The sequence below is a fragment of the Paralichthys olivaceus genome, chromosome 4 (genome assembly GCF_024713975.1).
Source record: "Paralichthys olivaceus isolate ysfri-2021 chromosome 4, ASM2471397v2, whole genome shotgun sequence".
Taxonomy (NCBI): domain Eukaryota; kingdom Metazoa; phylum Chordata; class Actinopteri; order Pleuronectiformes; family Paralichthyidae; genus Paralichthys; species Paralichthys olivaceus.
Window position 1 is genome coordinate 12,010,856 of NC_091096.1, and position 14,324 is coordinate 12,025,179.

Genomic DNA, 14,324 nt, shown 5'->3' on the forward strand with positions numbered 1-14,324 from the left:
TATTACAAAAGCCTCACGGGGCACAGAAGAAGGCCTGACTTCATTATATACTGATGTTTGATATGAATATGTTTTGTTTGATATTGATCATTCTGGTTCACACTTTTGGTCATTTGAGTACAAACATAAGATGACTTTTTTACTTAAGGTTAATAATGCTAAGTACAAATGACGATTTTACATGCAGTGGTACAATAGTTCTCCCTCTTCTACCCTTTTCTTTATATTAAAGGTACAGTGTGTAGACTTTGGTGACATCTAGTGGTGACAGAGAACCTGTGGCATCTTACACACTGAAACTTAAAGACAAGTGTTTCTATGCTACATGGCACATGCTGTTTTTCTGTTAAATGAAACTATTACACATTTATACTTATGGAAGTGGCATTTTTACATTTTTGTGAAATGGGAAACGTCTATTTTTGCAACCATTTATTAAGATGAAGTAACTGAGACAAAGGTTTGTTGATGACTCCGATCACTGTCCCCCTCCTCAGTGTTCCAGCTGCAGGCTTATCCATCACTTTTAATCTCAGCTGCAGTTCCAGCAGATCCTCGCGACTCAGCTCTGTGAAGAAGAAATCCTCATTAAACACAAGGCTGCGGCAGTTCCTGATGGTGGCGCTCTTCTGTTGCTGCAGCTTTCCTGGTGTCAGACACAGACTCACTGCACAGTTGATGGGTTGCCGGCCAGAGTCGTCCTGCAGGCCTTCCACAGACACCACACGAACTCTGACTGTGGAGAGGGATGAGAGCGTGTTGGTGGAGAATGTGGTGCTCTCTGCAGAGAGGCGCACTTTAACACGGCCCTGCAGAGGCAGGACGTGCTCCCGCTGAAGCCTCTCCTGACACTGCAGAACATCCAGTGGGAAGAGGACAGGTGGGGCGAGGGTGAGCGAGCTTCCCACTGAGGTGGGGGGGCTACTTGGAAAAGTTTGCACACTTAAAAAAGCCCTCTTCATCCTCCCTTTCTCCTCCCTGTTGTCATGTAAGTGTGGACAGGATACTGCTGCTTTAAGACGACCACTGCCTGATGGGATGTAGAAGGAGGATTTAGTGCTGTAAGGGGAACTAATGGGCGAGGAGTCACTGGAAGAAGGTGTTTCACTCCCCGTGCTTCCTGCCTCTGACGGGCTCTTGCTTGAAAACACAGGGAAAAACCCAGATAAGGTTTTCTTGGTCAGGTTTGTCTCCTTTGCCAGCCTGGGTGCTGCAATGGGAGCTCTTCTGTTGAGCACGTAAACAGGCAAATTTGAGTGGAACAAAGACTCTTTTCTCCGAGTGTTGGGGCTCTCATATATCCCAGCCAGCCCATACCCATCTGCAGAGAATGGCAAAGGTTTCTTTGTGGCCCCCCAAGCCACTGAAGCATCCCCAATTTTTGTTTTAGACTCCTTGGTCTTTACATTTGTTGTGTTCGAACAAGTGCTGCTCTTTGGTATTTGTTTGTGTCTGTGCAGGCGAGTCGGGGCTGTCTCTGCTTCAATCAGGGGGCTCCTCCTGCAGAGCCGCGGAGGCAGACAGAACTCTGGGATCTTGTCGGGCGTGAGGATGTTGTTGTGCAGATTGTGAGAAATTATTTTAGAAGACACGTCCTCCTCACTCTTTCCCACGTAACGACTGACCTCTAAAGGAATGCTCTCCACACTCTCCCTGATCTTCCCAAGGACCCACATTGTCTTCTGAATATTTAACACAATGTGAGTGTTAAGTCTTTGCTCACAAATCCAAATTGCCCTTTAATTAAATAGAGTAAAACATGTTATTCAGGCAGACTAAACAAAGAGAGATTGGCATAGAGTAACATGATGTGTAATAGTTTTAGATTTAGATTAAGAAATATTTTCCTCTCACCTGTTGGGTCTCGATGTGTCACTGAGGAAGGACCTGAAAGTGTGTGACGGACGTCCCTGTGACAGATTTTAAAGATGAGAGCAATGCTCTGCATCACTGGTCTGCCACCCCCGCCTGCGTCACAAAACAGGTTGTACACACACATGCACACAACAAGAACACACACGATAGACACAGTGTGTCAGGTGGAGGATGAGATGCACTGATGTGCATTTAGTTGTGCTTAAAGGGTGTGATGTCCACTTTTCAGGAAGTAAAGACACTTAAATGCTGCTGCACTTAAACTATAGAAGGAAACAAGCACATTGTATTTAACGTAGCAAATGTAAATTGTACTTAGGCAGCATACACATTTGAAATACAATTTAAATCTAGAATTAAAACATGTACAAAGAATACATTTGCAATTCCTCATTACCTCATCCCTTTGTCATTTTACCCCTCATCACTACCTTCATCCTCTTTCCCTCGTCATCTCAGTCCGGACTACTTTATGTTAAAGCCTGACTAAAACAATATGGGATTCTGATTAAACCACATAACGTAACATTCGATTGTGTGTTGTTGTGGTTATGATGCTTTTAAGAGGGCTGACCTCTCGTTCAAAGACAGGAGCACCACAGGCCTGCAGACAGCACCCACCACCTCAAAGACCCATTGACCTTCGAACAGCAGGAAGTCCGGACGCACAACTGACATGACGTGTCCAGTATGTATTCTTATCTGGGTCAAACCATTCTTCTCCTGGGTTAATGAGCAAAATTTGAATCATAACGAGTCTCTAATATTTAGAATCACATTCATTCAGTGGTTTTCTAACTGAGCTAGAGTCATGTTCATGTTTTGTTTGACTCTCCATGCTCTTTTGAATATTTACCATGTAATCCATGTAAGGAAACTACAACTACTACATATCAGCAAACATTGGCGTTTTTGTACCGATTCAGTTCAGTTCAGGAAGACCCCTCCAATGATCTGAATTACTCGACCACAAGAGGGCGTACATGCGGCACCATTACCACTGCTCAGCCTCAACCTCCATTTGTCTTGGTCAAAACATTAATGGAACAAAATTATTATTTTGTGAAGTTTTACAAGGATTATAACTACTATAGAAATGATAAGAAAAGAAATAAGTTGGTCTAATATGTTTAAAGTCTGCTTATACACACGGAAACATACACCCACACTCAACATCTGCCTTGTGCTTCATTAAAACCTCTGTTATTGTTCTAATTAAACGCAGGTTGGAAAACAACATCCGTGTGTGTGTGTGTGTGTGTGTGTGTGTGACATGAACATGAACATGAAGACACTGAGAGTACATTTAGGTGGAGTCAGGGGCCTCTGGAGCGCCCAGGGGTCAGGAGGCTTTTTGTGGTAGTGAAGATTGACTTTATTACGCCAATAAAAAGCTGGAGTGCTCTCAGTAATGGAGAGATAAATGATTGGGAGTCAGAGGAGGACCTTGCCTTTAACCGCTGTGACAGCAGCAATTAGCGCTAACGAGAGAACAGCGCATTGTTGCCAAATGTTCCGCTGCCGTCAAGTGCATTAGTGTTAAAATCATTTGGTTCGTCAGTGCCACAGTTTCAAAATAATAATTCATGACTTTTTTATTTTGTGGGCTTCATTTAATTAATTTATTGTGTCGAATAATATGTTAAGTAATCAACTAAAATGCTTTAAAGGTCTAACATACACCCTTTTCTGTTTTACTGCATAACTTCAATTGTGTCTTTGATCGGACTCAAACTCAAAAGTGGAGATTCTAGAGAGAAACGACGCTGGTGTCATGATTTCAACAATGGAATGTATTTATATGCTGAGTCCTGCCTCCTGCTCTACCCAGACACACCCATCGAGATTTTCCAAATGTTGTGAACACATCTGACAATCTTTTGCTTCTTCATATGTGAAAGGCAAAGTCCATAGAATGTCCGCACCCAATATGCCTTGTCCAAAACAAATTTAAAGGCCTTGCACATTCATTTTCATGCATCATTTATTCAGTCTGAACCGTATTCCCTTAGAGTAACTAAACAAGCTAACAGGCTTCTGAGAACCAGCAGCTTTTAATTATTGTCTGGTATTTTGACCAATAAGAACCCAAAGCAAAGGAGCCGCTTTAAAAATAACTCTAACATTATGATGGATGTCTCTCTCTCCCTCCCTCTCTCTTTCTCCCTCTCTCTCTCCACTCGAGGCTGTAACTTCATCCCATTAACCACCTGCCCAGAGCTAAACGTGACCTCTCACCCTTCCCTCATCACACAGAAGCTACATTGGAAGGTTCAGCTCTGTTTTCATGGAACTTGACTCGACACTGATTCTGATTCAGTTCATTTGCTCGGTGTAGCAGGAAAGACTTCAGATGCCTGATAATTAAAAATCACTCAAATATGTTTTTTTAGACTTATTCTTTTCTTCTAATGTCAAAGGATGCACCAATGTTTTTGTGATTTGAGTATCTCCCAATGATTTTTTTAATTATAATGCAAGTTGATGGGAACGGTGGTGCAGTGGTTAACACTCACAGCTAGAAGGTTCTTGGTCTTTCTGTGTGGAGTTTGCATGTTCTTGTGTCTCTGTGGGTTTTCAGTGGGTGCTCCAGCTGCCACCCACAGTCCAAAATCATGCAGATTGGGATTAGGTTCACTAGACCTTGCCACTCGCCCAATGTGGGAATGGTTCCAGAACCCCTGCAACTTTGAAAGGTATAGATAAGGGATCGATGGATTGACTGATGGAGGTTGATGGGTAAAACAAAATACTTATATGTTATGTAATCTTTTTAAAGATATGGTTAACAAGTAAAGGATGGTTAAAGTAAGATGAGGTGGATTCTCAATTTACCATTAGAATAAAATTTTCAGTGATGAAAGCTTTATGCTACACAGAGTTAGAAAAGTGGAATAAACACAAACAAATTTAATTTTAATAGGCATTTGAGACCTGCATTTGCAGTTATGGAGCATTAAGTGTAGAAGTTTATTAGTATATTCTAAACAATGAAAACTCTTACATTTCAAATACTTGGGTACATACATGCCCTAAATTAATTAAATATTGTTTAAAAAGCTCATACTAGACATTTAGAAAAAGAAGATTTTATTGGCTTGATTAGAACTTTTTTTTTTTTTTACAATGTATCTAAGAACCAAACAAGTCTAGATTCAGGGCAATTTTAACAAGCCAAATCTTTGTTAAAAGACTTCCTCTGTAACTCTGCCAATTATTATGTTTTGACATTGTGCGATGAGATTTAAAATTTCAAGTGCAAACTTGCGGCAGTGAGAGAGCTGATGATACACTTTGCTAATTTCCACTTCACTTTAATCTCTATTATTGAAGCGGCAAATGAGCCTATATAGGCAGCAATTCTCTCACAAAGCACTTAACCTCTTGTGAAATTGCTGAAGTTTTTTGGCCGGAGCAACTTCTTTGTGTGAACTCCTCGGAGAAAGTGAGAAGGCGGGGAAGTCGGAGAGGAGAAACGGTGGGAAGGAGGCCAGCATGGCTGAACCACTGACCTGTTTTGAGTTGATAATAAAATGTGATAATGGCTAATAAGGTGTAATAATTTGGGCCAATAAAGATGGATGGCAGATTGAAGATGGTGCGAGTTGCGTCAGAGGACCTTACTTTGAGGACGGAGCAGAGACAATACACTTCAGCTCTTGTGGGGGCAGATAAAGTTTGACCCCAGATCAGTGAATCATTGTTTAATTATTAAGAAGGAAGATGAAGACAGAGGGAAGGGCAGAGACTGGATGGGAAAGATGAACCAAGGAAAGGAGGTAAAGGAGTTTTGGTTAAGAGGTGGAAACAAACGAACGAGTGTCAGACAGGTTCAGGTGAGCTTCATTTTAAGACAGAGGAGTGAAAGAAGACGTGGAGTGATAGAGAGTGAGAGGAGGAAGAAGCAAAATGGTAGAAAGAGATTGGGGTACATTATAGAGACAAGAGAGAAGAGTTATGGCAACGTGCAGTGGTCCGGAGTGACCTGTCGTTACAGAACTCTCTCCCCTGACAGCTTCTCTCTGTCTCCAGGCCTGATGCCAATATGCTAATCCTCCTCAGATGGCCTTTTCATTGGCTGATGCTGACTCCTGCTGACATGGGCCAGATGACTGTCCCCTCGTCGGACTATTAAAGACCACCGCAATGAATATGGCGAGGCAACCATTACCGAGATAAGAGCAGATGTAGCCGTATGCCGGCTGCCTGCTCGCAGTGAATCACATACGTATATACTGTTGGAATAAAAGCATGAGTACCACAACTGAACCACAGCAGTGGATCCAGTTTTTGTTCTTTAAAGCATATATGGTGTTTGTACATTTTTTAAAAAGTGGAATAGTAATTTTCCAGAACTGGATCAATCTGGCTGTGGACAGTGAAAAAGCAAATTGCCCTGCTCTTTTTTATCATAACTGATGTGCCCTTGAGCAAAGCACTACACCCCAAACTAGTCCAGTGGAGCTGCTTAGAAGCCAGCAGGTCAAAACTGTGCAGCTTCCATGTTAAATGCAAAACACTAGCACTGCTCTCACTGACACAACACTGGATAAATTAAGGTTAGAAGAAAAAATCGAAATAAGTATCTAATTGATGATATATGCACTGAATTCAATTTCATTCATTCATTATCTAAACCACTTAGTCTTTGAGGGTCACAGGGGGAGTTCAAGCCAATCCCAGCTGACATTGAGCTGGAGGCGGGGTACGTCCTGGACAGGTCGCCAGTCCATCATAAAGCCCATGTTAAATTGGTTTTAGAAAATGATCTATGACTATTTGAATTTAAGTTTATTCATCATTCTGTTTGATGAAAGCAGGGCTGGAATTACACATTTCCTGAGAGTAAGAAATGAGTAAAGTTTACCTTGAGCTTTCTGACACTAATCACTTGGGTAGGGTCAGGGAGAGATTTTGGTTTGGGTCAAAGTGGTAAAATGTTGTTTAACAGCACAGAAACGTCTGAGGTGATGGTTGAACATCCTGATGTGGTGGTAAAACTGTCGGGTCCACCTGATGCTGACCAGCTATGCTCACCTTATAAAATGAGAAGAAAGACACATTACTCACGTCATCTGAAATGCATGACATGTTGGACATATTGGATTTTCACCTGCACACACATTTTTTCTTTTGACAATTTGAAAGTGTCCTAATTGTGTTTTTACAAATATGTATAAATCAGTTAATTGATTGAAAATAACCAACAAACTACTGTACAGTAAATCCTCTCATGGCAGCAAATCATGTATCTACACATATGAATTAGTTTATCCTTACAGGTCTGTTTTAAGGTTCTCGTGTTTGTTTTCTCATGTGTTTCTTTCTTCTTTTTCTTTCGTGTCATTTCTCATAGTCATGGTTAGAACAGCGAGGAAGTCTAATTTCCAGCAGTCATTTTTTTCCTGATGCTCTGAATCTGCACATGATGAAACAAGTTGATGCATTTCAAATTTCAATAACAATGGATGTATGACGTTAATTTGACTGACAGATTTTGGTGAAATTGTTCAACACAGTTAATAGTTTTGATGATATGTAGTTTTAGGCCTCCATGAATTATTAACATGCTGCCGCTTATATTCTTAATCGCCACTGAAGCTGTGACTGAACAAGGAATCCTTGTGTGGCAATTATAGGTTTAAATAAATTAGAACAAATTTCTGTTATCTGAAGCTGACGGTACTTTGAATAAAAGACTCCTCTCTGGAACAAAGAATAATATTTAAGGATGTTCATGTTTGTGTGTGTGAATGTGTGTATGCCAGGGGACACTACAGATCAGATCAATGAATTAAGCTGCTCATTATGATGGTCGCTCTTGCTGGTCATTAAGAAAAACGCATGTAGAATTTGCCACCCTGGCCCCTATGAAGTGTGGGTAATTACCACTAATGTATCATCATCTATTCAAGAGCGCAGCGTTTCGTTTCTGAGGGCTGACAGTGAAACACCTCTGACCTAAATGTTTTATTCATTCTTAAGAGTCCTAGAATTCATTTTAAACTCGTATTTCACATGATGAACAGTTTTTCATGAACAATGAGGTCTCTCATATTCGTGTCCTCTCCTCTTGTGTCAGTTGCAGCAGTTTTTTTTAATATGGTGGATATTATATTTGTATTATATTATTTTTATAATATTCAAGTGAAATATAATCATATCCATGTCTCTCCACCTAATTAACAAGTACATGAGCTGCTTCTGGAAAATTAACTTATAAACAGAATTCTCTTTTGACACTAACCTGATTCTACAGGCTGGTGCGTCGATGACAAAGTTGCAGACATATTCCTTATTGTACGTCCAAGGTTTTTCATATCTTCTAATCTTTTATAATATTTACAATAAGCTCCTGTATTGAGTATAATTAGTCTTTAATTAAAATATTTTAAACTCAACATTAATCATATTATTTCAAGAAAAAAAATCAATGTTCGGAAAACAGAGCTTTAAAACAGTGCACCATAGAAGATGTGCAGTTTTCTGCAAGATGTTTCATATCAGGATAGAGATTTGATGACACCTGGCTCTCTCTGCCATACTGATTCATTTTGTCTGAATGTGAAAACAAAACAGTCTAAGAATTCATGTTTAATATGTCACAATTAGTTTTGTGTTTCATATTTTTGTTTAAAAGAACTAAAACAGTTACAAGTACAAGTATTTCTCTGAACATTTAGTAGAAAGGTTTTTTTCCGCCTGCCTTTTGTTTCTTATCATACAAAATGACACACCACAGAAACACACAACCACTTAAGGGAAAACTGTTAACGTTGTAGCAGGGTATAGGATGTGATCAAACAATGTAATGGCTCCTGTGTACCAACATGTCAAACAAAATTATGTCTGCTAAGAGGAAGTCAGATTTAAAAGTCTGTTTTCCAACTGGCTCCGGAGACTTAGACTGAAAAATCATTTAACTTACGCTTTTAACACAACCAGCACAGCGCCTGCCCTTATAAAAATAAACTACATGTACCTCTGATTACCCTGAGCATATAACACATGTGCACATTAGGAGACATCATGTTATATTATGATTCCAGAGGCATCTAACCCCTATGTTGTGAAGAAAGAGGATCATGGAGGGTAATAATGGCTGCATTATTACTCCTCTTATTGTGTCTTAATTAGTGGCATTTAATTATACACTAATGCAGTGAGGGCTATTAAAGACATTGGGGCCTGCTGATTGGGGAATTAAAACAGCACACACACACACACACACACACAAACACACACACACACTCCTCTGCAGACACACACTTTTTACACAGACACTTTTGTCGTGCCCTAGAAATTTCAGTTCCTCTTAACTAGGAATCACAGACACCCTGCAGATAAAGTGTGTGTGAGTGAAAATGTGTGTGTGTGTGTGTGTGTGTGTGTGTGTGTGTGTGTGTGTGTGTGTGTGTGTGTGTGTGTGTGTGTGTGTGTAAAGTATAGAGATAACCATTGGAAATTCAGGTACGAGAGAACCAGCAATTAAGTCTGCTTAAAAAAGAAAAAAAGAAAAGAGAGCATGATGAGGAAATAGAAAAGAGAATAAAACATGATACTCTGCTCATTAGCAACGACACCCAAATAGGTTTTAATTCTGCCCTCGAACGCCTCTCCACCGCTGGTGCATCTCAATTATTTGTTCAGAGGCTGGTGTGACAATAGTGTCAGCTGTGGGAGCCTTTGGGATGCTAAACAGGGGACGGCAGGTTGAATATAAGTCATTTTCAGTGGGCTGAACCTGGTGCTTTGTGCTGCCGGAGAGCAGAAGCATCAAAGCTACTTTTAAACAAAAGAGCAAAACTTGATCCGACCTCCCCATTTGCTTTTGAAGCTGTGAAGCTGCGGCCCAGACTGTTGGTCGCTCATATCCATCTTATGAAGACCTATACCTGTCCTGTATGGACACAACATGCCTCAGCACACAGGCTACACCCATTCAACATGTGAGGCATGTCATGAGGCCCCATCTGTTGTGTGCTCAGTGTGTGTGTGAGGAAGGTTTGTGAAAGATGAAAGATGATGGTTTTAATCTGAACATATCTCTGAGTAAAGTTAGTTTTTTAAAGTTTTGTACAAATTGGGTTTTTCTTTATGTTTCTTTTGATTTTGGAAAAATCAGGTCTTATTGGAATGGTGAACATATAAGTGAGAAAGTAGAACTACACCATCTTCCTGCAATAGTTTAATAATCAGTGGAGAGTCTCTTTCAAGAGCAGTTCTTAAATCTTGAATCAGTCCTAAAGGATCAAATGACTTTGATTTAATTATGCACTAATTCATTTAAAAAATAGTTTAATTATTATATAAGTACAAGTGACACACTTTATAATGAAATTGGAAACTGTTGCCTCTGGAAAATGCAGGTGAAAAAATAATGGAATATTCATAAATGATGCATTTCATAAAGCAATGGAATGTATGTTATACCTGTGCTTTTTTAATTTTCTGTTTGAGACAGTGTTGGCACCATTATATTTAAAAATGGTGTCTAGGTAAGTAAATATTAGCCAACACACTAAAATCAGCATGATTTTAAAAGTCAGAGAACATTTGAAATCGAATAATTTATTTCACCTGATATTAACCTAATCTCAGGGCAGTTTAATATAAAACAAAGCTGAGGTTTAATTGATCAAATTTCCCCTTCATCTGTGGTTTGCAAACAGTGAGAAACATGTGGACATTTAATTTAAATGAACATTTAAATAACTACAACACCAAAGGAAATTCGGTTTGAAGTTCTTTATAAATATCTTCAGATAAATAGTGTTATAATACAAGCATAACATTTTCAATGCACTGATAAGTAACACACAAAAAGTGCAACAGGCCTAATTAAAAAAAAACATGAAGGCCTATATGTCTTTAGTCAAAAGGCCTGTAAGAGATTAAAATTAAATAAATAGAATAAGAGCAACAAAAAATCAACAGAGTGGTTGGTTTGCATTCAGAAAGAATTTTAGAGGTTTGTCTCCTAAATCAAATCTCTCTTTGGGTTTAGCATATCTACTAATCTGATTGTATTTATCAGAGCCACATTACAATATGTGGTAAATGCCCTCACAAATTGTGCAAATAAATTATGATTTCAATTAACATGGGTCTACTGAAAAATGTCATCACACAGTACAAGTTTAACCTTAGTTTTTACAACTCTCCTTCAGCTGCTCTTCATGACACAGATGCCTGGTTTGTCTTCTTTTATGCAACAACAATGTCCACCTTGTTTGCGTTACTTGTCAAAAATGAATTTACCCGGTTAGGACAGCAGGAGACCCGGGTGTAAGTGGTTGCCTTTCCCCTCCAGCAGATCGCTCTTCTCCATTGCTGAGGTCGGCGAGCAGAGCTGTGCCGGGCCGGACTGCAGCCCGGTCAAGCCCGGCACGGGACCCAGGGACGGGGTGGGTTTTATTGGCACGGGAACGGCGGGCAGGGTTTGCCCGTTGGCGTTGTGGTACAGGCCCTTTGCTGACACGCCGAAGGGCGCGTACTCGGATGAAGCAGGCATGGACACTCCACCCATGGACTCTGACAGCATCCCGACGTGCGGCCACATGGAGTTGACCACGCTGCTGAGCTGCGGAGGCACCGGGTAACCCAGGTGGTGCATGACAGAGGTGAGGGGCAGCCCGCTGGCCATCACACCTTTGTAGTCCCGTCCTATTATGTTCTCGATGGCGAACGGGTGTTTAAAACCGCCGGGCTGCGCGCAAGCAATGCCCCCGTAACCCTGAAAGTGAGGCAGCCGACCCACGGTGCTCGCTGGCCCGGCTGAGTGATCGTGGTGGACGGATGCTGCGCCCAGCTTGCCACCCGGGTGGTGGTGGTGGTGATGAAAGTAATGCATCATCGGGGAGCTCTTGCAGGCCATGTGCTCGGCGCGCAGCACCTTGAAGCGCTTCCGTCTCCGCAGAAAGCTGCCATTCTCAAACATGTCACCGCAGTCCGGGTGCAGAGCCCAGAAGCTGCCTTTCCCGGGTTGATCAGGCCGCCGAGGGATCTTGATGAAGCAGTCGTTGAACGAGAGGTTGTGTCGCAGGGAATTCTGCCACCTCTGAGTGTTCTCTCGATAATAAGGAAATCGGTCCATGATGAACTTATAAATGTCACTCAGGGGGAGCATCTTTTCGGTTGAATTCTGGATAGCCATCGCTGTCAGTGATATGTAGGAGTAAGGGGGCTTCTGGTCGCTGTATGAGTTCTTCCCAGGACGGGGCATGACTAATACTGGTATAAGTGTAAAATATTAAATAAAAGAGTATTTTAAGTTATATTTTAAATGTTATATTTACGGAGCTGACTCGACAGTCTGCATATCAGTCGCCATCTGATGGATCTGCTCCAAAGTTCTGAGCCATCAGATCAGAATCTGGTAAATCTTCCTACAGGTGCCTACCTGCGTTATATCTATTAATACAGACTAGACCAAAGGCCCGCTGCTGTTGAATAAGATCCTTGAGATGCTCCTGCATCCGAAGCAAGAGGGCTTCTGTCTTCTGTTCGCCAAAGTAAGCTCCTGTCGTTGTGCGTAAAAGTCAGTCTCTGTGCGTAAAAGTTGAGAGTGGTCTTCTGAGTCGCCCCTGGTTCCGAGGTGGTTGGGAGATGTGAGGGGCCACCGGCTTGCTGTGCTGTCTGTGTGTGGTGTGTGGTGCTCCTCTCCTCTTGTGTGATGCTCGCCGAGCGCCGTTTTTGTAAGACCCCCGCAGGTCGCCGGCTGTAATATCTATTATCCAGACACTTAGGGGACACGTCAGGGGGAGAGCATAGGGCTGTGTGTGTGCGTGAGAGAGAGAGAGAGAGAGAGAGAGAGAGAGAGAGAGAGAGAGAGAGAGAGAGAGAGATGGGGTGAAGAACTGAATAAAAATGAGGGGTGGGTGGTGCGATTAGTAGATGTTTTCTTGTTTCCATTTTTCAAAGGTTTTAAACGACCAAACTGTTTGACAAGACGATTCTTTTAAACTCCTCCAAGGCTAAATACCCAGTGACTTAACTGTACCTGACCCTGACCTTTGACCTCTCCTGTCAAAAAGTTTGATTGGTCTTCCATGTATCAGAAGGCCTCATTGCTTTGCACATAATAAAGCACTTCCGAAAACATATCATCCTCCGTTTTATTCTGCAAATATGTTCACTGATGCCCCGAAGAAGCGTGGCAGAGAATGTGAATGCCATCTTGGCTCATACTGCACCCGAGGTAAATAAATAGTAAAGCGTTGAATGCGTAAATACGACCTCTTTGTTAAATGTGCTGGACTGCACTTTCAGACTTTGCAAACAATAAATCATGTCTTCCTTTGCGCACAATCATCAGTGCGCAACTCCTCTGCTCCTCAATTAGCCTCCACGAGCATGTGTGTGTGTGTCAGAGAGAGGGAGAGAGAGAGAGAGATGGGGGCGCTGTTGTTGATTAATTGCTGTGAGGGGAGTCCAGCGGCTGTCTGTCTGTTCAAACACTCTCCGGTGAATCCTACAAGGATGTAAACAAACTTCATCCCCTGCTCCGGATTCTGTTCAGCGGAGAACAACACAAGCTGCTCCCCGTCCCGTGCACTCTCCTCTCTGCCCATGCAGGTGTCACGACGGGCTCCTTGACGGCTTCTGTCTTCCCCGGTTGCCCCCACGGGCCCCCGAATACATTACAATAATTAAGTCTTCCGTGATTTAGCCTCCTAGGAGAGAAGTCCAACAATGTAATTAAGGGCAAGCGCACTGTATTAGTTATGAATATTCAAACCTGTGTCAATTAATTAGCCGGCGGATCTCTCGTGTTATGTCTCAGTCCTCCAAAGCCACTCAAAGGGTCAACTGTGTCGACGGTGAGCATATTTTAAAGACATCATGCAATTACTAAGAAAATCACTTTTTTTAGTGCCACTTCACTTGACAGTTGAGTTTGAACACTCGCCTCCTCACTGATGAATAAAGGCAGTTGTTTTTGTTTCTTGTTTTTCTTTGCGTAATTGTTTTCCTGGAGCCTAAAAAATGAGTTTTGAAACTCTGAGGCCCACAGAGGCCAACGCGGGCAAAACGCATCCTCTTTAAACGCCCGGGAAAGATCAATATTAAATCTGTTTTCACAGAGGGGACCGTTAAATAGACACCGTGGCTGATCTGCATAACAAAATTAATTAGGTAGTCTACAGCAGTGTGCGCCTGCACCCAACTCCTGGACAAATAACTAGTTGTAAAGCGCACCTTCTGGGCATACGGAACATATGCTGGAATTATCCTTAATTGACTAATTACATAAATTACTCATTAAGTTTACAGCACATCAATTATAAAAGATGTATCAATTAATTTTGCATAAATTACAAGCGGCACGCTGCACGAAGAGGGCGGCGGAGGGAATGAGGGTCGCCAGAAGGGGGTCTGCTCCAAGGTGGAGCGTGTGTGTGTGTGTGTGTGTGTGTGTGTGTGTGACTGACGGTCGTCTGTTTGTT

General features: G+C 41.8%; 2 protein-coding genes across 2 annotated transcripts; both read right to left on the bottom strand.

Moving 5' to 3' along the window:
- Positions 1-416: 416 nt before the first annotated feature.
- Positions 417-1,676, bottom strand: LOC109638065 (C2 calcium-dependent domain-containing protein 4C). Its single transcript, XM_020100845.2, has one exon. It carries the CDS (start codon positions 1,674-1,676, stop codon positions 417-419), a length of 1,260 nt encoding a protein of 419 aa, XP_019956404.2.
- A 9,007-nt stretch (positions 1,677-10,683) lies between these two features.
- On the bottom strand, positions 10,684-12,422 carry foxb2 (forkhead box B2). Its single transcript, XM_020100889.2, has one exon. It carries the CDS (start codon positions 12,098-12,100, stop codon positions 11,141-11,143), a length of 960 nt encoding a protein of 319 aa, XP_019956448.1. The 5' UTR covers positions 12,101-12,422; the 3' UTR covers positions 10,684-11,140.
- Positions 12,423-14,324: the final 1,902 nt, after the last annotated feature.